Genomic DNA, 25,385 nt, shown 5'->3' on the forward strand with positions numbered 1-25,385 from the left:
TTGTCAGCCTCATCATCTTTGGTCGTCATCATCATCGTCATCTTTAGTAGTCATTGTCAGCCTCGTCATCTTCGGTCGTCATTGTCAGCCTCGTCATCTTGGGTCGTCATCATCATCGTCATCTTTAGTCGTCATTGTCAGCCTCGTCATCTTTGGTCGTCATTGTCAGCCTCGTCTTATTTGTTATCTTTATTGATATTGCAGTCGTGTTCGTGATCGTTATTCTCATCGCCACCTCATCGGATTTCTTCATCTTTAACGTCATCCTTTTCTTTCTGATCGCTATCGTCACCTTGGTCGCAATCGTTATCGTCATCCGTGCCATCGTCATTGTCTCTTCTTTTTCGTCACCATCGTAATCACAATCAACATCATCATCATCTGCATCGTCGTCGTTCGTTACCGTTGTCTTCATTATCGTCATCGTCGTCACCAATGTCGTCATCTGCATCATGATCATCGTAATTATCATCATCGTCTTCGTTGACGTCATAGTAATCGCCACCGTTAGCGTCATCATTATAAACAACACTACCATCGTCATTGTCATCGTCATCGTCATTGTTATCGTCATCGTCATCGTCGTCGTCGTCGCCATGTTCATTTCTATCATCGTCATCATGTTTTGACTCACCTATTATTCTTCTTCCTCACGGTTCAACAAATATGCATTGTAAAATACTCCATTGTATTAGATTTTCAATAGAAAGGTGTAATTCCGAAGCAAATATTGACACGCAAGTGCACCCTACCAGTTATTTCGTGTACCCTCAAAAGGAATCGATAATAAATATAGGAATCATTTCCTTCTCCGATTCTTTGATGAAAGCACCCAGAAAAAAAGTTACGTTATAAGGCCGAGAAAAATGTTATCGTTTATTTTTGTGACGTTCTCAGTGATGGGAGTGTTTTTGCACCCTGTGAAAGGTAAGACAAATGTTTTAGTTAGCTTCTAGATATGAGACTGCAAAAGATTACATGCTAATGATTTAAATGTACCTCCAATTGTTCAGCCATTTATAATTTTTAGTCATTGTAACTACAAATATTTTTCAATATCATGTTATCAGAGAAATACACAACTAGTAACTAACATAAAGTCTGATAAAAAAAACAATATATTTGATCGAGAGAAAAGTCTTCCACTTTGGTTATAATTAGAAACCAATATCTAAAAGAAGGAAATAGAAGTAGTTTTTACATTTATTATTATACTCTATCCTCAGCAACCAACTAAAGCGAGTTGGTTGCTGTGGATAGAGTATAATAATACTGAAAAAGAGAGGGCACTTCATAATGAGGTGGAGGCTTGAAGTGTTTGTACTGTTCTGCATTTCTCCCAACTCATGACAATTTCTTATATTACATGAACAATCAGTAAATGATGTTTTTACCTATAGTTAGTATGATGTGACCGTGTTTAAATGAGCGAGGAATATGATATTTACGCGTTAGTCAATGAAGAGAGCCTACAAATTTAATCAAAAGTAAACTTGCTAACTTGTCAAGTGATTTCAAGACCAAATAACTTCTTATTTAAATCTGAGAAATGTCGACGTTGGAGAGAAACTGTCTGAGTTACAAGGATTTCTTTGTCTTCTTTTTTTTCTTGAGCTTGCTCAAGTTATTCTGAATTCGACCCCAACAAACCGTTGAGGCCGATTTGGCCTGAATTCGAGACGAATATATATATCACAATTTAATGCATATTTCTCAAAGACGCTTATTTCATATTCCTGTTTTACATGTCAAAGATGCTTTGCGTATACCTATAATAGTTGGCACCCGGGCAGTTCCTTCCTTCGTCAGGGGCATGCCGTGCTGAGGATGGGTCTAAGGGGAAATGTTTGTTTATGTAAGGTGATTTCGATGCAAAATGATGCTATCTTTGACAAAGCTTTGAACTGATTATATGTTGAGGAATTCTCATTCTGTATAAAAGGTTTTTTTAAATTTTCATATTGTTAGTTCAAAATATTCATTTCTATTAGACAATTAAGATTGGCATAAACCACCACATTGATTTACCAAAATAGGAAAAATGTTCAACTTTCCCCTATAACCGGTAGGTTGTATGCGCCTAAGCGATAGTGCATATACTGATCATAGTTGCCAAACAGACTATACTTCTATACGGCTACATTTCGGCCAAATGACGGATCTTTTCTGGGCAAAACATAAGTAATAATGAGAATCCAAGTGGCTAACCCCTCCATCCGTAACGGTACCCGGGCGAGCCGCCACTCTTATTATTTGCGGATTATGGCATGGTAACCCCTGACTGGTACCCAGATGGACCCCCCCCCCTCGCTTAGTACGCCACTGACTATGAAACTTGTTTATGCGGGTTCTGTGGCATAATTTGAAACTTTCCGAATTCCCTTTGAAAGCCTTCCATTTTATTTGACCGAATTGCCATGAAGAGAACAAATATAGTTTGCACATGGAGGTAAAACAAGTTTTTACCTACATGGTTTGCACAGGCGACTGTCACGTGTTTATATAGGAGACCACTTGTGTACACTGCGGGGTAGGTCAGCATAGTTTGAAAAACCACAACCGAGAACCATTTCTAAATATATATATTATCGAGACAAAAGTCTTCGAGTTGGTTATAATAAGAAACCAAAATCTCAAAGAAGGAAATAGAAGTAGTTTTTACATACTCGCTTTAGTTGGTTGCTGAGGATAGAGTATAATAATACTGAAGTCACTTCATAATGAGGTGGAGGCTTGAAGTGTCTGTACTGTTCTGCATTTCTCCCAACTCATGACAATTTCTTATATTACATGAACAATCAGTAAATGATGTTTTTTACCTATATAGTTAGTATGATGTGACCGTGTTTAAATGAGCGATGAATATGATCCTTACAAGTTAGTCAATGAAGAGAGCCTACAAATTTAATCAAAAGCAATCTAACAGAACTGTCTTGCTAACTTTACGATGCAGAACTCACAACGAATGTATACTGTAGTTGTTTGAGGAAGTAGAAAAAGTACCGTTTATGTACCAAACTGATACTGAACTGGCTGGTTTCCCATGTCTTCGTACCGTTTGGTTTTCGTGCCCAGGTTCTTTCGTGGGCGACTGTTTCGTAAAAAAACAAACAGTATATCTTTTCAGCCACTTGGCAAAGACGTTAAATTTTATGCGGTATAATAGTTCCGAAAAGAAGTGCGTGTGAATACATTCCATTCATCGACACACATCAGCGTCACGCATAGCCTATATTAAATAGAGATGCATTAGATAACTGAGGTTAGGAAACTGATCAATCATAAAAGCATAGGACAAATCTCATCCACACCCTATATTAATCAGTTTACATGTGGACGTACAATGTCAATATCACAATACTCTGGATTCGTTTGATATCAATTAGTGAATTCTCTTTGCTCTGACATTGTCAGATATAGTGCATGAATTGTACTAACTAGGTTTGTCATGTATATAATGTTTCTATTACGCGAACGTACGTGATGGGAACTAGGTGTAGTGGAGAGGAGGAGGGGGGGGGGGGGACGTCAAGTGAATTCAAGACCAAATAACTTCTTATTTAAATCTAAGAAATGTCGACGCTGGAGAGAAACTGCTTGAGTTAAAAAAATTTCTTTGTCTTCATTTTGGTTTCATTTTTCTCAAGTTATTCTGAAATCGACTCCAACAAACCGTTGAGATCGATTATTAGACCTGAAATTGAGACGAACATATGTCACAATTTCATGCATGTTTCTCAAAGACCCTTATTTCATATTCCTGTTTTACATGTCAAAGATATTTTAATAACTGGTACCCGGGCAGATCCTTCCTTTGTCAACCCGCGCAGGGGCATGCCGTGCCTAGGGGGGGGGGGGGGTAAGGGGAATGTTCGTTTATGTAACGTGGTTTAGATGCAATATAATGCTATCTTTGACAAAGCTTTGAACTAAAAATATGTTGAAGAATTCTTATTCTGTAGTGAATGTTTATATTTTTTTTTAAATTTTCATATTGTTTGTTCAAAATATTAATTTCTAACTGATAACTTAGATTGGCATAAACCACCACATTGATTAACAAAAATAGGAAAAAAGATCAACTTTCCCCTATAACCGGTAGGTTGTATGCGCCTAAGCGATAGTTCATATACTGATCATAGTTGCCAAACAGACCATACTTCTATACGGCTACATTTCGGCCAAATGACGGATCTTTTCTGGGCAAAACATAAGTAATAATGAGAATCCAAGTGGCTAACCCCTCCATCCGTAACGGTACCCGGGCGAGCCGCCACTCTTATTATTTGCGGATTATGGCATGGTAACCCCTGACTGGTACCCAGATGGACCCCCCCCCTCGCTTAGTACGCTACTGACTATGAAACCTGTTTATGCGGGTTCTGTGGCATAATTTGAAACTTTCCGAATTCCCTTTGAAAGCCTTCCATTCTATTTGATCGAATCAATATAACGAGAACAAATATAGTTTGCACATGGAGCTAAAACAGTTTTTACCTCCATGGTTTGCACAAGCGACTGTCACGGTGTTTATATAGGAGACCACTTGTGTACACTGCGGGGTAGGTCAGCATAGTTTGAAAAACCACAACCGAGAACCATTTTTAAATATATATATGATCGAGACAAAAGTCTTCGAGTTGGTTATAAGTAGAAACCAAAATCTCAAAGAAGGAAATAAAAGTAGTTTTTACATACTCGCTTTGGTTGGTTGCTGCGGAAAAAGTATAATAATGCTGAAAAGGTGGAGGCTTGAAGTGTTTATATACTGTTCTGCATTTCTCCCAACTCATGGCAATTTCGTATTCATGAAAAATCAGTACATGATGTTTTTACCTATAGTTAGTATGATGTGACCGTGTGTAAATGAGCGAGGAATATGATATTTACGCTAGAAATCAATATCTCAAACAAGGAAATAAAAGTTGTTTTTTTACATACTCGCTTTTGTTATTTCTGTGCATAGAGTATAATAATACTGCAAATGAGAGAGGACACTCCATAGAGCCATTAGCGACTGCTTACGTACTGGAGTTAACGCACTGAAGCCGACGTCCAACTTTGTCATCAAGCCAACACTAGAGCTGTTTAGTAGGCCATTCTATCTTCTTCTGGTTTCATGTTTCCTTGTAACATTTCATGATCGTTTCAATTGAAACAGTGTACTGGTTTATTGTCCCATTTCATAATGTTATCTAGAAACTTTATGGTAGCCTATATATATGAGACGGCTTGCCACTTTTCTTCGATTCTTTTGAATCAGTAGGCTATACCAGATACAAAAGGAACTTTCTAATATTCTTCACTGGCTCGTTTTTTATCTTTCTGCACTAAGAATAACACTAGTAACGGTTATCGTAGTTTCTCTGTGGAGGTATTTTGATGGTATTATATAATGGAAGCAACATCTATAGTCGTACCATAAAACATCATTAAGTTAACGACAAAATAGTTGAAACTGTAGTCATTCATGAAGTAATTAATGAATAACACGACGTTAATTTCTGCTTGATTCGATGTTTATTTGACGTTTGACGTTTGACGCTGACGTTTGGCGTTTGACGTTGACACTTGACGTTTGACGTTGACGTTTGACGTTGACGTTTGACGTTGACGTTTTCATGGTCAACCCTTTACGTCTTGGAAGTCAACAAGACGAGGAGTAATCTTTTTTTCCAGAGGTCAGCGGCTGTTCCAATACAAGCTTTGATTGTATGAATGATACTTGTCTATATTCACCTATATACATATCAAAATAAGCGTTGATATCTACCCAGGATCATCCGTTTGTAATGAAGTAGTGTAATCCGTTACAATTCGAGTTTCGTGATAAAGAAAATAATAATTACAATTATTCCATTAATGAATTACGATACAAGCTTTGATTGTATGAATGTTACTTGTCTATATTCACCTATATACATATCAAAATAAGCATTGATACTCATTTCAGTCAGAAAGTCTACCCAGGACCATCCGTTTGTAATGAAGTAGTGTAATCCGTTACAATTCGAGTTTCATGATTGAGAAAATAATAATTACAATTATGTCCTTAATGAATTAACGACACTTCGTTATTCTTTTGTCTATGAAACAGACGATGGGGTTTCTTTAATGACTTACCATATCAGATTTCGGTATGAACGATACGAATATTTACTTTTTTAAGATTGATTTCCCCATGCACTCATCACATATCTTCAACAACTTTTTTCTTTCCAGGATGCAACGTATCACTTGCAGACACGACCGGTACCTTCTCGTCTCCCAATTACCCTTCCAGTTATCAACCGAATTTAATTTGTGGATGGCAATTTGAGGCTCCATCAGGAATGGTGATTGAAATTACGTTTGACCAAGTCGATCTGCCTGGAAACAGCACGGTTTGCTCCGATTTGATACAGGTACGATAGATGAATTACTAGCCCCCCCCCCCCCCCCTCCGAAATGCACCATATACTCGCTCCACTTGATGTCTTAAGCACTAAATACGTATATGCTGAATTTTCATTCAATTTTGTGACCAAGGCTGTTCGATCATCACCTCCATCTCATTCAAATGCTTTGTACCCCTATATTCACAAAAATTGGTATCAGGGGTCTGGTTTCGAGATCAAATATTCCCCATACGTTCCTTTCCCGTCCTCCCCATCTCACCTTAGTATACACTTAGTATTATGTTGTATAGCAAATATACCATCGTTAATATATTTATAAATAATAATTAAATACCATATATTAAAGTGCTGTTATCATGAAATAAAACATGCTCAAGAGCACTGTACAAAAGAACCAAAACCTGGAATATAAAAATACCAAACTTAAGAAAACCTAAAAGTAATAACAACAGCAGTGAAAGTAAAACATGGTATAAGACAGGGTAATAAACCACAATAAAGAACGTAAAAATATAAATATGCATAAATATGGGCATAGGCGTAGGAGCCTAATTTGATTTGGGGGGGCTGTAAAGATTTGCCCGAAAAATATAACCAAAATTTTTCGCACGCTCCGCGCGCGCTCAACATCTTCATGTGCATATCATATGGGCATTCATCGGTTATTACATCACATGCAAATAACCGATAATTGCCTGTATGATATGCACATTAAGATGTTGAGAACGCGCGGAGCGCGAAAAAAAAATTTCATCATATTTTCCGTGTTATTATACCCTTCCATATTCATATTGCAAATTATTCTTCTTTAAGTAGGTGCCCGAAAAATTCTCAGCATATTGCCCGAATTTTCACCAAAATTTTTGGTTGGGGGGGCTGCAGCCCCCCCAGCCCCCCGCCTCCTACGCCTATGAATATGGGCACAGTAAAGTGATGCTCTAGCTGGCGTGTAGCGTTTCACCGACTCAGTCATATAACGCGGAGATTGATCATTAAGAATACGAAAAACGTGCAGAATGAGTTTGTAGTTTATCAGGCGATGAATTGGTAACTAATGCAGGTCTCGGAGTACAGGAGTGATGTGTTCGTAACGACGGGTTCTGGTGATGATTCTGGCAGCCGTATTCTGGACCCTCTGTAGTTTTTTTGATTGAGGAGCATGACGTTCCATTCAGGAGAGCATTGCAGTAGTCGAGACGAGATGTTACCAGCGAATGGACGAGACACTTAGTTACCTCCTCGTTAAGGGATGGACGAATTATCCCAATGATACGTAATTGGTTAAGAGTTAAAGTTTGTATGCCCTACAATAGACTGCTTATTTTCGATTTTGATAGATATTCGATGGCGATGTTGTTGCCAGTTCACTTGTATCGTCGTTTTGCGATGACGGTCCAGGATGGCCGAGGTTGCCAACAAGGTTCCTATCAACGTCGAACCGGTTCAACGTAACTATGGTAACAGACGGCTCTGTAGATAGTAACACCGGGTTTACAGCTCGATACCGGCAAGGTAAAGGAACTAAGGCTCAAAAATCAAATCAAAATGAAATTGGTTCGTTCGATCGATAGATTTGCACCTTTTTTTTCTTCATTTTGTTTTACATGTGTCTGTCGGTATAACAGAATGTAAGTGCAGGGGCGTCCTCCCATGTTAGCAGAATGCTTGTGGTATGTGTACGATTAGCTAGGAATAGTTAAAATGCTAATATGTGTGCAAAAATAAGTGATAGTGAAAACAAAAATCGATTTGAACATGTGTATATTATTTGTCATTCACGCTGAAATTGTTGGCACTTTTATAAATTGCATAATTTAATAGTTACAAAGAGGTGGAATTTAATTCTTGGATTATCACGAAAAGTATCTGTATCCTATACGTGTAATAATTGGAAGTGGACATCACGTAAGGTATGTAATATCTAGGCATATAGACTACTGAACTATAACGCATTGTATACTAGTGGGTGTGAATGTTTATCGCGTGCATGGAAAGTTTGCATTTTCTGATTTCTTCTTTCTTCACAGTCGCACCCAGAATTGAATATGTAGCAGCCGTGGCAATTGATTCCGTATCCATCATCAAGTTCGATCGATTCAGAACCAAGGGGTTGCCCCAGATAACCTTACCGGAAGCAACTCGTCCATCAGCTCTGACCTTTGACCCAATCGAGAATTACTTCTACTACACAGATGTTGACAAGAAGTTTATTGGGCGTGTCAAAGAGGACGGCTCGCAGTTTGACATACTCACACGAGATGGCATTGATTGTACGTTTGCCGTCTGATACTTGCAATGATTTTGCTGTTTCGTAAACATACCTGAAGGGTTAAACATGTTCACATGTCTCATGCACTATGTACATTTATAACTATATCAACATCGCTTAAAACAGTTAGTTTTTTTGTTACAAGCTTTAAAACATGGTTCGTGTTAAGCATCCCATGTCGCCTGGTCTAATCATCTCCTATTGTCATCTCCTCGTGTCGCCAGTGTATTTAGGCCCATGTTAGGCTGCAATCTCTAGACCTAGCTTTAGTTAGACTCTTGAAGGAAATATGAGATAGACAAGTAGCCTGTAGTATGTAATCATTTTGCGTAATACACTGGAGGAAAAAAAGTAAGAAAATGGCGTAGAATGTGAGCATGGGCCTAACATGTTTTGATGCCCCTGGATATGTCCATTTAATGTCATGCCAGTGGCCATACTCACCCGATACACACAGAGAATAACCCCCGAGATCCTGTCATGAAAAGGTTTTATGAGGATTACAGTGGGTGTATGTAAGGGTGTAAGGTATGTGGGTGTAAGGTTCGAATGTACTTTTGTTTCAATTGTGAATCGTTGAGAGTGTGACGGGGCTCCTGTACATAATATATAAGACATATACGAGACTCTCTCTTTACGTACTACATTTTAACTCTCCTCAAGAACTCCCACACCAATCCAACATAAATATACATAAAGCTCAATAATGTCACTATATTGTAAGAGTATCAAACGACTAACAATAGGCGACACTCTACGTGCATGATGAAATACAATAGGCCACCTAAAGTGCAAATACATGTTGTCACCTATAATACCCATGCGCAGTTACCTTTGGACATGCGTAGTCGGCTGGAGCGCGTGCCAAGTAATATGGATGGAAGAAGGTTAACTATATAACTTAACAAACAATTATTATAATATACAGAATAACAGACTGTGACAAGGGAAACAAAATATTGTCATTTATGAATTACCAGCATAGCCGTATTATGTACCCAATTTTATAATAGCCCATCATACATCATATTTTTTATATAGTTTCCGAGGGTTCGAATAAGTATAAAGTCATGAATATGTATAAAACACATTCGCCAATCAGAAGCCTTTCAATTCGTTGCTAACGCTTGGTTACTGTCTATATCAGCTCCGTAAATGTATATTGTGAGCACAATTGAAATTCCCTCACGCAGTTCTGATTTATACCTTTTTGTTGTGGTTCTTAGGTCACGCTTCACAGCATTTGTAATTTAGAATTTGTTAGCTTTGTGTTCAAGGTCGTCGTCGCATCGATCTAGAAGTTTTAACACTTGTCAACTAACTAAATAGCTTTTGGCTAGGATTGTCTTGGCACTTTTCATGCATGACCGTCTGTGTTTTGTTTGTTAATGTAAATGTCTGGCATATGATACTTCCCAACCCTATAGTGCCAGCTCTTGTTGCTTAACCTTGTCCCATAACCTGCGAATTGATAATCCTTAAAATCACCCTCCAGTCCTAGTGATTATTACATCATAAGTATTTTATTTCATACTTCCTCAGCTCCCAGGCTTAATCTCTATATATATAAATAAATATATATATATATATATATATATATATATATAAATAAATATATATATATATATATATATATATATATATATATATATATATATATATATATATATATATATATATATATATATATATATATATATATATATATATATATACATTTTTTTATATAGAATATTGTTCTAACGCTCTTTTTGTGTTGCTGAATATTTCGTTACATGTTTAGACCGATCCCAACAGTTACCCTGGATCAATTTTCGATTTTTTTTTTCGAATTTCGACATCAAACGTTTTATGGCGGATCTCCAATTCACTCCAAGTTTCTAACGATAAAGTATACACACATTACGAAATAGATTGTTACTACTATTGTTTGTCTCCAAACAGATCCTATAGGCATAGTCGCCGGTTATCTGACAGGATTACTATACTGGACGGACCGTAATCGAAGTGAGGTCTCTGTCTCTCGACTGGATGGGTCTTTCAGGAAAACGATTGTTTCCTCCAGCAGTGGATGTCAATCACCAAGAGGAATTGTTCTCAGCTCAGACCATCAGTGAGTATACTTCGTATATGCGCGCTTTATATCAACCTGGCTGAAGCATTGACAAAACATTTTCTGAGAAGATGTCAAGTACATTATAGTCTTTCAGAATTGAAAAAGGTAAAAAAAAAAAAAAAAAAAAATTGAAATATGTTAAACAAATTGTATTACAATAGAAAAAATGGCAGTACCAATTCCCAATACTGTTTTTGTTCTTCTATTTTTTTTTTTTTTTGGCATTAAAAAAAAAAAAAAAAAACTTAAACGGTGACCAGCTACGGTTTTATGGTAATGCGTTGATCATGCCTCGTTATTATCTTTGTTTGAATTCTGATGCATATACTTGTATATGTTTTTAGTATGAATGTCACAGTATATAGCCTATGGTAGATGGTATACGATGTAGAAGATCGCAAGAAAACAAAGGTCGGTATTGCTAGCTCTAAATACTGTCCAGGGGCGGATTGGTTTATATGCTTACCGTCACGGAACAGTATCACCGCTCGGTCTGATGCCCTGAAAGCCCCACCAGTTGAGGTACCGAATATGTCGATATCCTCTTGGTTGCGACATGTGTTAGTTTCGTCACCCGATACTCATAGCTGGTACAGTAACTATACTGTTCATGTCCAGTAACACATGTTACCGTGTTACGAACACAAAGTAGTAATTACTGATGCACCGTTGTGGGACATAAACAGTAGCTTTGCTGCACCAGCTATGATTATCGGCTGGTTTCGTCCGAGTTGCCGAATGCGTCACTTGTTTCAAGGCTCTAACGCCGCCCTGTTGGATCACTGAGTAGGAGGTAGGCTATGCCCCAGCCCGCCTCATGACTATATGTCTAACAAATTATTAACGATATTTAACACACGTAGAGATACTATATTACCAAGGTGGAGTTGAATTTGTAAACGGTGCAGGGGGTGAAGTTGATCCAATCTCTGAGCCACGAGTTCCCGATGGCAAATGACATCTGCAGTAACTCAACGGAAACTCACGGAGACTTGGATCACCGTCACAATTGACAAGTAATTAATTGTTTACTGCATGCCGTAGACTTTTTAATAAGACGATATACCAACTAAAGATTGAGGGGCTTAATGAATGAATATGAGTCTGAGTAACTTGGCGGCACAATAATATATGATTACGGAGATCAGCAAATATTTCCAATACTTATTTAGAGCGGTCTAATGTAATAGGTCATTAACCATTTTTTCTGTACTAAAAACTTTTTTGTGTATGTGTTTTAATTCCATAGGTTTGTCTTTTGGACTTGTGCAACTAGCATTGAACGATCTAAGGCTGACGGCTCTGATCGACAAGTGATTGTTGGGGGACTTAATGAAGTTCGATCCTTGGCCATAGATCCAGAAGGTGATTTATAAATATTTATCAAAAATAGAAGACAAGATAATCCACATCTCATACTGATCTCAGAGAGTTCCTCAAAGAGTTGTTCATTTTTAAGAAAGTTTGAAAAGATGAACCTCGAACCTCAATCGGATTCATATTTATGCATCAAACAAACGGTGTGTATTATAATAGAGAGAGGATGATCGTAATTAAATGAAAGGTCAAACATTTAGACCTTTAAACTCCATCATTCCAATAGATCTCAATCTAAGCATTTTTTAAATTGCCCCAAATCAACCGAATACTAATCAGTAGCATTGTTTATATTACTCAATTACTATTGATTAATTGTCAATCTGATTAAGAAGATTTTAGTATGAGTACATTATGCAGTATGAGGACATTAAAAAAAAACCCAATAAGTCTATATTTACAAATCGAGCACTTTCTTTTGTATCCTTTTCTTTTATTTAGGCGAGAAACTTTATTGGATTAATGCAGTAGGCAGCCTCGGCCGTGTGGATCAGATTAATATAGACGGAACCGGTGGAATTGGTGTTTATAGCGCACATGAACTATTTGGAGCAATTCATGGTTTCGTCATCGATGCATTTTGCTTCTTCTGGACACATCCGGGTGATAGACGTATATATTTTCTCGAGCGCGGAGAAGTAGCACTGAGACATGTAGGGCTAGTGAATTCACCACCGATGATGGAAGGATTGTACTACTACAACTCAGAAAGAATTATCCCTGGTAAATATATTAAAATGTCATTAATACTGCCGCTAACTATAATATGTCCCAGCTACATTTGATTAGTGTTATACACTCCAACGCAAGCTGTGACCATTCACCCGATACACATAGAGAACACAGTTACTATTGTAAATCTTACAGTTTTGTGCTATAATTCGGTAGCATGTGCTATTAGGATTATAGTAAGAACTGGGGATATGTGTAATTCAAGGGCGTAGGAACCGGGGGGCTGGGGGGGGGGGGGGCGCCAGCCCCCAGTGAAAAATGTGGAGGGGCGGAAGTATCATTCCGCCCCCCCCCCACTTCGCAAGTCGAAAAACCCCTTTTTCATTTCCAAATGAGAAAAAAAATCTCATTTGGAGCACCAAATTGCATCTAAGGCCAGGTGAAAATACAAAATTAAGTTTACAAAATGGAGTGGATGTTGAAGTGTGCTATATTGCACCAAATTGCATCTGAGGCCACCTGGAAATGCAAAAAAATCTAAAGGGGAGGGGGACACCCCCTCCCCTTAGACCCCTCCCCCAGGCCGGCCATCAGTCTTCAGCCCCCCCCCACTCAAAAGTAACTTCCTACGCCACTGGTGTAATTCAAACCAATCCAGTTGTTTGGGGATTTGTTGGAATTACAAATATCCTGAGTTCTTACTGTAAACTTAATAACACATGCTACCGATTTATCAGATTTGTCAGCACAATCCAGTTTTTACTGTGGTACAAAACTTTAAGATTTACAGTGTAGTTACTGTAATCTCTGTGTGAATCGGCTGAATCATTTCCATTACTTTTCTTGAGTTCTTTTTTTCTCTCTCGTAATTTCAACACAAAAAGGCAAAATTTCGATGAAACGTAAAATTTGGACAATTTGAGAAGAAGTTTTACATCAAGACCAAAAATTGGATATCAAGTCATAAAACGAAGTCAATTTGCAAGAAGAATTTCGAAAGGCAACTTTCATTTCGAAACGTTGACATAAATGCTCGAAATGTAAGGAACAAGTCGAACTTTTGAGAAAATAGTCAAAGATTTGGGATGTTAACAAAACAACAAAAAAAACTATACATTTCGAGGATAAAATCGACAATCTGATACAAAAGTATTAACATGTTAAGACTGATAGTACTTATTTCAATTTTGAGAACGATGCAATATTCGAATTTTGAGATGTACCGCCGAAATTGTGGTAAAGAAAGAAATAATTGGAAATGCGGAAATAAAACAGCCAACATTTCCGAGATTATAAAGTTTCAAAGTTAAACGTCTCACTGGGGAACTACCATAGAAATGAACAAACCTAAAGATCCAAACACTTTGTTTCATCATTTCCCTCCTTCCTGCCCACTGTATAGACATGGCGTAGGAGGCGGGGGCTGGGGGGGGGGCTTTAGCCCCCAACCTAATGTTTTTGTGAAAATTCTGGCAATATGCTGAGAATTTTTCGGGCACCTACTGAATGAAAAATAATTTGCAATGTGTTTTTCATTGGTTAAACTTATATTGTTATTATTATTGTAACGACTTCCTCAACAATTATAACCAATATGGAACGGTCATAACACGGAAAATGATTGTTTGTTATTGGCATGCGATGTAAAAACAGATGCATGCCTATATGATATTCACATAAACATGTTGAACGCACGCGGAGCGCGCGAAAAATTTTGGTTATATTTTTTGGGCAACTCGTTACAGCCCCCCAAATCAAATTGGGCTACTACGCATATGAGTATAGATACTGTAAGCCCATTAAATACATGTGAATTGTTCACATTTATTGTTTTTTGTTGTTGGTATGTTCAATTGTCAGTGTAATACTAACATGAAAACACGATGACATCTTTAAATGGGGGACAAATCCAATTATCATCTTCGGCTTATGTGACAGAGATCTTTGTGATGACTCACAACTCCTCGAACAGCTAACCATGGAACGCCAATAGCAACATTTTGTCGATCATCCAAAAAGTTGGCTTCATCATCGAAATAGTGGCTACAGTTACTATCAAAATGGTTGTGGTCTGATGATCGAAATAGTTTTTGTCATCATCAAGATCGTTGTCATCATCGACAACTATTCATAGGCAAAATCATCTTCTTCATTGTAATATATCATCAAATTATGTTATATTTCCAACAGAACAACACCAGTGTGCATTTAACAATGGCGGATGCCGAGAGCTGTGTTTTCCTAACGGGGTGACATATACATGCGAAGAAGGTCTGTACATATACACTCGTTATTGAATATGATAATAGCTGAAAGTTCAAGGCAGGGCCTGACAAGAGGGGAGGGTTCAGGGGAGCTGTGACCTCCGACCCGGAAGCAGGGTCAATATGGTCGCCGAGAAACTTTCCATTCTACGAATCCTGTATTGGTCAAAAGAGTGGAATACAATGTAGTTACATCACATTAATTAATATAATTTGTGTGGAATTTTCGCTAAACGTCATCACAAGCTAAACATGACATTTCCGTCATAAATTTCATTATGAACATATGAGGCATTGTGAGACATATGATCTTCGTATGTCTTTTTCGATCAAGTGAGTTCTTCGACGTTTGTTATTTACAACAATTTACAATGACACATTTACAAAGATTACTCAAAATATACAAATTAATTAATGTACAAAAACCACATTTACAATTATACTCTTTTTAATGTTTTTGCTTTTGTGTTTTGTTTTGATTGGTTCCTCAATGTAGTCACTCCATTGGTGTCCGATTGCCCCAGTGACATCGTTATGTTAACAACCATACCGCGGGCTGTGTCATGGGGAGAGCCTACCGCGATATCTCGAAGCTATGAACCGACACCGGTTAGTGTAGAGAGTATATCACATAGCCCCGGATCAACCTTCTTCTTTGGTAGCACTGAGGTCTCGTACGTTTTCTCTGACGGATTTGGATATGAAGCCGTGTGTACTTTTATGGTCACTCTTTCGCGGTCGACTAGTGAGTATAGCATAAAAGAATACAAAAATGTCTTTAATGCAACTGTTGAGGTTTCTTTCTTTCTTTGAATTACATCTACTCCTGGTACCTGGTATCATGTTGAAAACATCGACACTCTGCGCATATATTGGTGAGTGACGGTGTGCTGAGAGTTTTTGTATGATTACTCGGGCCGGACGAGAGGGGGTCTTGGGCTATCGCCCGGACCCATGGCCAATAAGGGACCCGTAAATATGGAATAAAGAATAAATGCAGTCTCATATTTCATCCGAAGGACACCGGATGTGCTATTACAAACTAAAGGGATTTTCTTCCCTTTCTTACGAATGAATTTAATCATACGAGTTAGTTTGTTTTTTATTTAGAAATGGCCCTTCAAACATCCGACAATTGTTTTGTGTTAAATTACCGAAGTATAACTATATGTTTACTTTTACCTAAGAGATAGTTTGACAGTGTATCTCATTTGATCTTTTCAATAGCTCCACCTGTAATATCAGGTTGTCCTGAAGACATTGAGAGGACTACCCGAAGCACGGCTGAAGCTGTTACCTGGGAACAACCGACTGCAGAATCCAGCGAGACAATACCTGTGAATCTACCGTATAAAAGTCGAACTCACTCACCGGGATCAACCTTTAATCTGGGTGATACAACGGTTATTTACGTATTCTCTGATGACGTGGGCAATGAAGCTCTCTGTTCATTTGTTATCTCTCTTTCGGAGCTGGTTGCGAGTGAGTAATTTTAATTATTTGGGGCGTTATTTCTTTATTTATTTTTTTGCTAATTTTTCCTCCGCCTTTTGTAATTTCTTTATGTATATATGTTTTGGTGTCGTCCAACATATGAAAAGAAAACTTTGTGTGACAAATGGAATCAATCACTGCCTAGTTATTTAAGAGTCTTCTAGCAATGAAAAAGTTGATTGAACACTAACACAAAATACCTGGTTTGTCGACTTAGTGCACAAACGTTGCTCCTAACTCAAAGTTATGTCACCAAATTGTACAATAACGATCTCAGAGAGGCCCATCTCCCAACTATACTCCCAGTCCAATTATAATCACCGTGCAGGTGTCATGTCCTCTCGGTATTAAAACCTAAACCGCGGACCAAACTTAATTCAAGTGTGAGTGGAGTATTATCTCTAGGGGTTCGCCAGTTTTCAAGTATTTCCGTCCGCAATCCCCCCTCCCGCACCCTTTTTTTTGGAAGACCGTGAATCACTTAATGAATTATATCATTCAAGATCTAACCCATATAGTGAACGTTCTTTTGACTATTCGCCTAAAATAAACTTCTTCATTCCTCTCTTTTCTTCTTCATTTTTTTATTATTTTATTTTGTTTATTTCGCAGCTACTAAAGCTACTAAGACTACTAAGGCTACTACGACACTTTCACGGCCTTTCTATGAATCGCTATTCGATGAATACCTATGGTACACCATTGTCGGTATTGGGGTCGTTGCCGTTTGCTTGCTTATCTCGCTCATCGTTTGCATTTCCTGTTGTTGTGGATGCTGTCAGTGTAATTGCAAGCGGAAGCCAAGGAGGCCAACCGTTGATGACCCCTCATTCACGAAGGGTACCGACAATGCAATGTACATGACTAATGTTATCCCACAACCGGGCCCACCACAAGACTATTACACCACAATTCCTCATCCGAGTCCAGGCAACAGAGGAACCCCCTATTTCTAATTATGGCAACTGGTAATATATATATATATATATATATATATATATATATATATATATATATATATATATATATATACAGGATATAATTAGATTGAAATCAATTGAACATTTATTGTGGTCTTGCCCACCCGTGATTTCTTGTTTTCTAGCTTGATTGTAAATACTCATTTTTGTAGGCAGACAATTGAGTTTATTCAAAAGTAATCTTTTCTTTGCTAAGCCACCCACATATCACCCTTAAGCATCTTCATTCTACATATTAATTATTATAATAATTTTTAATTTACATGGTGAATAATGTCAATCGAGATGTTCATGAATTCTTCAATAACCTGTATTTTGTTTTTGCTTAATGTACATAAAGTGTATTAAACTAGCATTTATCAGTGTTTGATTTTGTTTCACCTCTATTGTAAAAAAATAAAGAAGAATTTTCCACATTTATTACTATAGTAAAAATACCGGTATACTTGTGTATACTAATGAGCGAACTGGCTTTGTAGTTATTCTTTGCCACATTTTCTATAAGATCACTTTTTATGTAAACTTTCGCACATAATGTGTCCAATAAAATGGCTTCAAATACCCAGTGAGAAGTTCTTTATGTCGAATTATACTTTTTTTTTGAGTTATTGATGATTTAGAAAGATTTCAGACTATCACCGCTGATGAACTCGAATGACCTTTTAACTACCTAGAAAGCAATATCATTCTTGAACTTAACAAGTTCAATCTAAACGCAATGTGTGAAGCACATTCAAGCTTCCCTTCTGGAGTTTTTATCGTTTTTTAGAACATTTTCAAAATTTGACCTCACTTTGACCTCAAGTAGCCTTCGTTATATAAATCTTTCAGAAAGGGAATTTATGGTATATATGCCCTTGTGATCATTTAAGATGGATCCATATACTAAGTATGCAGCTTACCAATGCTTTGCGTTCGTCTTGGGAAGTACAACATGTGTCAGCGTTTGCCTCTTATTGACTTCCACTGACATGTAATCTTCGCGGAAACCGATAGAGTTCTTTGTACATTGAGATGCATTCACGTAACGAATATAAAGTTCAAATGATCTACAGTGCATTAATTCGGTAATGACGTCATCGTTTTTACAAGCTACACTATATCACACTTGCTTAATGCTAATAATTGCTAATATCGTTGACCATTCCTTAGTACTTTCTTCTAGTAATGCGATGGTACATACCAAGCCAACAAGGAAGAGATTTAAGCTGAAAGAGTTTGTAACTAACAACTTACATACACAGTCAGTTAGAGGATGCGTGCCATGGTTTGTAAACAACTTGATTTTCTGTTGTTTTGCTTTGGAAATCGTGTCAATTAAGACTGCCATTTGTTTTTTTCTATTAGTTTTGGCTTCGGCATACGGATGTTCAACACAAGATAATCTTTTTATGAGTCTGCAACACAACGAGCAACTGTAGCAGTGATAACAAGATTAACTCAACCATGAAATACCAAATAAATTTCTCTTCATCTTTCTTATATCTCTTCTTTTTGGGAGGAAAGTTGCTCATGGCAGAAGGTAAGGTTACCGCAGCCTTGCAAAAGGATGTTGCCTTTCTGAGATTATTTTAATTTTAATTTTACAAGACTTTTACTCTTTGTCGCAGCATATACCGTCCATATATGTATATAAACTACTGATGGAGCAGAAGGGAGGATCTTTTGAAACAATTTTTGAACAATGACTGTATGGGTATATATATTTTTCCTACCGCCCCTCCCCTCCTAAAGGTACCGCACTTCAATCGTTGCTGAGTTATTCGAAAAGAAAAATAACCAAACAAACAATAGGCCTAGTTGAAGCATTTTATAGAGAACATACAAAACGTATTGACAGATACACATGAAATAACGATCGCCGTACCTTTTAAAAGTTAAACTGGTCTTAATCCAACAAACACACAAAACGATCAAGATATTAGTGATATGAATTCACACCCGACTTTAATTAAAGCTTGATGAAGTTTTTTTTTTTTAAATCCTTAATTGGTAATCAACGAAAATCAACAATATCTACTGAAACACAAAAGCTTTCCTAACAAGATTTTTTTTTAACGTAACATGTGTTTTTAGCGGTGATAAATATCACGAGTGCAAAACACAAAATACTGGTAAAATTGTAATCGTTTGGTTCACATTTTGTAGTTATTTTGATCCTATATAGTAAATGAAAATGAGAGGTAAGGTTCTCTTTCCGTCTTCTAAAGGCGCAAATTTAGTTAATGTATGTTGCAGACCATTAACCACTTCTATTAGTCCATGTTGTACTTCTATAGCACTTTTAACTTTTGAGGAATGACCCTTTAAACAGCTTTTGTTCATCAGGTAAAGTAACTGGACTATGAAGTCTAATACAAAGACATCTGTTTCTCAGATGAAAAAAAACCTCAATGAAAAATCAAGACTTTTATTGCCTCAAATGACCTGTTATACATTTCGAACTTGTCATTGATAAATGATGTCGGATGTCATTCATAGGTACTCTATACTTTATATAATGGTAACAGAATATATTTTCAAATATATATCTTTGGTGAGTCAGAAGTTATACATTAACATTAAGACCGCAATGGAGAGGAAAACCATCACCAATTTACCTTTAAAGGAGAATTCAAAAGTTTAACATACTTTAAACGTAAATATTTTGAAACCATAATACCTAGAGAAAGATAACTAGCACTCATTTGTTTTACCTTGAGTTAGAAAAAGAATAAAAATCTGCCAAAAGTCATCCATTGGTCATCTCTGGTCTTCTCAGTTCTTATGATTTAGAAAAATAATGAACTTGAAATTCTTTAATTAATTCATTACAAAATATACTGATTTAATTCATCATGTGGAATTCTTTATATAAACATGTTTACCATTCCCATCCAGCCTACTTTCAGTTAGAGAAAGTTATATAAAAAGGAATCAGGAAAAACTACATACTACTTCGGTATCAACCTACAACGTATGAAATGCATGTCATTACATTGAACCACGGTTGACAAATTGCAGACTTCAATTGTATTCTGTTCATAACATACCGTACCTGATCTCCAACTAGTTAAATGGCACGAGAATCAAAGATGTGAGGACCTTTGCTGCTACAGAAAATAAAGAAAAAAATAAAATCTTAAGGCACATGTTTGTACACATTCCTATATGACATCTATAATATTTTATAATAAAATAACACTTACAATAAAAAAAAATTCAATTAGAACACAAGGTTTATTTTAACCGCTAACACGTACATGCACGATCGCGGAAGCGATGATCGTGCGCTTGTTTTGGTTTTCATGAGTTTTTTTTTTTAGAATAACAATAAACGTAGAGAGCGTGTAAGATTTAACCTGGGGGAAGAGTATGGCAGTCTAATGTCCTTCTCCAGTTTTATTCCCTACCCCCTTCCCCTAATCCTCTCTTTGTCCCTCTACAGTTGATTTCCTTCCTCTCCTCTTCCCCTGGTGATTACTTTCATTCTTCTCTCCATCCCTTGTCTACTAATCCCCTTACATCTATCTCTTTGCGTTCACCCTGCTTATTGACCTGTCTATATTCTGTGTGTGTATTTGTCCCTTCTGTTACTGTAACTTGTCATTTAGCCTCTGAAGAAGATCCTGCTAGGATCGAAACGTCAAGCCAACTTACTATTATACATTCTCTAACACAGGCTCTTTAGTGTATAAGCAGTCGGCTAACAGTTTTAATTTATTTTGAAACTGAGTAAGTAAATGAAAGTTCACAGTCAAAAAGCTGGTTGAGAGTGTTCCGTTATCACACCATCTTGTTGCTTGAAATAATTAATTGATAAACACAAAAAAAAACAAAAAACATTTGAACATGAGGACTATACATGGTAAGTTACGCATTCAGATTACATTTCTAAACTGTGGATTCTGTAAAAACAATTACATTTACAAATCATTCGTAAATGAGAAGCAATAAGTAACAGAAACAGAATAAAAATTGATTTCGGTTTCATAGGTAAACATTTTCCATCTGAATGATTTTGAATATTTCATGAATTATGGCATAAATAAACTTTTATATTTTTAAATCAAGATTACGTACTTTTTCACTTTAGAGGAAGATAATACCTTTTGGTGATTTTTGTTGTTGTAGAATTCACAGGCAAACAAAAGGCAGGAAAATGCAGTATGAATGTGCTCGCGTTAAAGACTCGATGATGTAATTAAAATAGTTTTATTAATAGACAACACCCCTCCCATCGACCATGAGATGATTTCTTCTTCTTGCCCCTTTTCAACGAAACCTAAAACATCTTAGTTGCTACAGCGTTGTTACAATTAAAGTGGTGGTACTACTTAGTCTAACACACAGGGCATTATGTCAGTTCCTCAGATTCAACACAAAACTCATTATAGAAAACAAACTTTTGATGAGCACAAATAATATATTGCAATGTATTACAAAGTTTGTCAAGGACAAAGAGTGTTGAATGTCATCCAAATGTAATTTTTGGGTTATAACAGGATTAAAGAATATGTTTTGGTTGAGTTATTAGAATTTATTGATAACAAAGTGGAAAAACAGTAACATGAATGTTCTGCACTTAGGAGCATGACGTCACTATTAGTTCAACCTTAAACGAGCTTGCCAGAGATATTAGCATATTATAAAGATGAACATTACAAACCAGAAAAGCTATAGAAACAATGCTATTGTCTCTTATCATTTACTTAAGTCCAAACGAAAGTGAAACCGGAACGGTGAGATTAGACGCAAGCTGCTACGATTTCAAAATTAAGGTAAACAAACGTAACATTTAATAACTATAAACACATTTAAGAAAGATTTCATCACTTGATAAAACGGTTAAAATCTCGCTTATTATTGAAAGTTAAATGCGCGTTAAAAACACATATCATACGTTGTTTCAGTGCGGCAAATTCATGTTCAAGAGAGCAAAATGTATAGGATCATTGCTTTACATCCTACAGATAACATGTTGTCAACGTAAGGCCTATCCGGTCTAGAGCAAGTAATGTTCCAATAACCTATCTAGCTCCATACATCCTTGTTATTTTCCTCTACTTCACGCTGTCATTAAAATCACTAACCCCTCCTCATTGCCACCTTCACAGTCACCCGAACCCACCTAAACCTCACCACTGCACCTCTCTCTGTGTTACTTCCTTTGACATTCAGGTTGTAACGTCACGCTCTCGAACTCAACGGGGACATTTACATCGCCTGAATATCCAAATGTGTATCCTTCTAATCTTGACTGTACATGGCGCTTGCAAGCTGCAGAAGGGAAAGTAATCGAGTTGACGTTTGATGATGTTCAACTTGAAGCAGATACCGACGGTCAATGCTACGATTCAATCACGGTAAAAATATACATGCACTGTTAATAAATACGTTTGAAATACTTCATAGCTAACATATATATCGTCGATATTGTACATTTTCATGTTAAGAGCTCTCAAGGATTAGCTTTCATCTTGAAGTTGTGCTCTCGTTACAGGCTAGTCGACAATAGAGATACATTTGACGACTGCAGCGCTTATACCCTGATTATGGAAGACCGATTTTGTCTGCTATTTAAACTAGTAATAATTTATAATTTATAGTTTTAAGACCTGAACATTCGATATTAAAAACAAAAACGAAACTACAAGAGCTTAAATGACATTGATATTATTTCATGCCGCATAATTCAACCAATAAATTTAGGAAATGTATTTCTTTGATATTTCTAGGTAGCGTAATGTTGTGAGATTCATAATAAATAGAAGGAAAATCTTTTAAACAAATATCTCAAAAACTATATTCTTTTTATTATCCAATTCCTGACGAGCGTATTGACTTTATGAGAGGCCATATTCTACTGATTACTGTTGATTTGTTTCTATATCTCTGTCTTCTCGTCTATTTGTCTGTCCGTTCCAAATCCGGCACCGATTACCACTAGATCGCTGATCCTACGCCCGGGTCAGAATTCCTCCCAGCGACATTTTGCAATGACGGACCTGGCTGGCCTAGTCATCCGATTCGCTTTCTTTCGACGACAAACCAATTGACGATCCATATGAAAACAAATAACATATATGCGGCATCAGGTTTTAGTGCTCGGTACAGTCAAGGTATGTATTCCGTGCCATCACAAATAACCTACAGTTGAGGCAACATGTTTTAGTGTTCGGTACAGTCGAGATATGTATACTGGGCTATCACAAATAGCTTACACTTGAGGCAACAGGTTTTAGTGTTCGGTACAGTCGAGATATGTATTCTGGGACATTACAAATAGCTTACAGTTGTGGCATGAGGTTTTAGTGTTCGGTACAGTCAAGATATGTATGATGGGTCATCACAAATAGCCTACGGTTGAGTAAACATGTTTTAATGCTCTGTATAAATAACATATCATTGGACTATTTCATGTAATTACTTACACGTAATTGGATAAACCGCAATTTAGCCAAGAAATATTTTAAATATAGAAGTTTGAATTCTCTTAATTCTCAGATCTTAAATTTGTAGGTAGTTACGAGTAAGATTGTTTCATGAATTGTACGTTGCCCATGGTTTGACTGGATTTTGCAATAATTTTTTTCTCCTAACAGTACAACCAAGAACGGAATACATCTTTGCCATTGAAACCGACATTGCTTCGTTTATCCGTTTCGACAGATTCAGCAAGAAAGGATCTCCACTCATTCCACTACCAGGATCGACGTTTCCATTCGCTTTGACCTTTGACCCGATCAGCGCTTATTTTTATTACACTGATATACAAGAGAAGTTTATTGCTCGAATAAATATCAAAGGGGACATCCACGATATTCTCGTTGACGATCATATAGGCAGTGAGTATTAGTATTTATCTTTTATGTCCGTTTCTTCATTACACCTTAATGACTTTGGAAACAATGTTACAAAGGCCTTCTCCTTCTCCTTTTTCTTTTCCTTCTCCTTCTCCTTCTCCCTCTCACTCCACCCCTCCCTCCACCTCTCTCTCTCCCTCTCCCTCTACCTCCACCTCCACCTCCACCTCCACCTCCACCTCCACCTCCACCTCCACCTCCACCTCCACCTCCACCTCCACCTCCACCTCCACCTCCACCTCTCCCTCTCCTTCTCCTTCTCATCCCCCTTCTCCTTCTCCTTCTTCTAAATCTTTTAATTATTCTCCGACTTACTACTTCTACTACTTCGCCCTGTCCTTCGCCTTCGCATTCGCATTCGCCTTCGTATTCACCTTATCCGCATTCCCATGGTAACAAACCATACGAACGCCGCTGAAGTTATGTCATACAATCCTTCGACGCTGGCCTCAAATAATATCCATACGCATAGGAACAAATAAACAAGAACTCGCATATTTTTGTCTTGTTGTTATTTTTTTTCAAAAACAAACAAACAATCATCGTTTGGATGTCTGGTGGACATGTTGTTTATTTACTGTTCTGAGTATGTGCTACCTATTTTAATTTTGCAAAGTGTTGGTGTACAGTTTAAATATTTCATTTAGTAAGTTCTTCCATTATCTCTATACAGCTCCGTCAGGCATAGCAGTCGCGTATATAACGGGATTGATGTATTGGGCTGATTCTAGTCGAAATGAGGTGTCCGTGTCACGACTCGACGGCACATCTAGGAAGTACATCTCTCCACCAGACTCAGGGTGTGAAACCCCACGAGCGGTTGCATTAAGTTTGGATCATAGGTAGACCTTCATGTATCATTTTCGCATACTTTATACCATGTAATCTTCCTAATCTGTACATGCATAGTCATTACTTGGAACGTTGAACAACAAATAAAATAAAAGTTAATGAAATCAAAAGAGAATTA

General features: G+C 37.1%; 2 protein-coding genes across 10 annotated transcripts in view; both read left to right on the top strand.

Annotated features, from left to right (window-relative positions):
* The first annotated feature begins 768 nt into the window (after positions 1 to 768).
* Positions 769 to 17,919, top strand: LOC139980488 (uncharacterized). 2 transcript variants are annotated; one of them, XM_071992128.1, is made up of 11 exons: positions 769 to 927; positions 6,223 to 6,404; positions 7,736 to 7,910; positions 8,426 to 8,668; positions 10,612 to 10,780; positions 12,033 to 12,148; positions 12,602 to 12,883; positions 15,023 to 15,103; positions 15,593 to 15,841; positions 16,324 to 16,578; positions 17,203 to 17,919. In XM_071992128.1, the coding sequence occupies exons 1-11, from the start codon at positions 867 to 869 to the stop codon at positions 17,544 to 17,546; spliced, it is 2,157 nt and encodes a 718-aa protein (XP_071848229.1). In that variant the 5' UTR covers positions 769 to 866; the 3' UTR covers positions 17,547 to 17,919. The 2 variants fall into 2 exon arrangements, with proteins under 2 accessions (XP_071848229.1, XP_071848231.1); XM_071992130.1 differs by lacking the exon at positions 16,324 to 16,578.
* Positions 17,920 to 18,068: 149 nt separating this feature from the next.
* LOC139980486 (cubilin-like) overlaps positions 18,069 to 25,385 on the top strand; it is a 136,409-nt gene continuing 129,092 nt past the window's right edge. For 3 of the 8 annotated variants that reach the window (XM_071992120.1, XM_071992123.1, XM_071992127.1), the window contains exons 1-5: positions 18,069 to 19,092; positions 22,731 to 22,915; positions 23,500 to 23,671; positions 24,155 to 24,397; positions 25,089 to 25,257. In XM_071992120.1, the coding sequence (XP_071848221.1) occupies positions 19,017 to 19,092; positions 22,731 to 22,915; positions 23,500 to 23,671; positions 24,155 to 24,397; positions 25,089 to 25,257 (845 nt within the window). In that variant the 5' untranslated portion in view covers positions 18,069 to 19,016. The remainder of the gene's footprint in view (positions 19,093 to 22,730; positions 22,916 to 23,499; positions 23,672 to 24,154; positions 24,398 to 25,088; positions 25,258 to 25,385) is intronic. The other 5 variants (XM_071992124.1, XM_071992122.1, XM_071992121.1 and 2 more) reach the window with 3 other exon arrangements.

This window comes from Apostichopus japonicus, chromosome 15 (genome assembly GCF_037975245.1).
Source record: "Apostichopus japonicus isolate 1M-3 chromosome 15, ASM3797524v1, whole genome shotgun sequence".
Lineage (NCBI taxonomy): Eukaryota > Metazoa > Echinodermata > Holothuroidea > Aspidochirotida > Stichopodidae > Apostichopus > Apostichopus japonicus.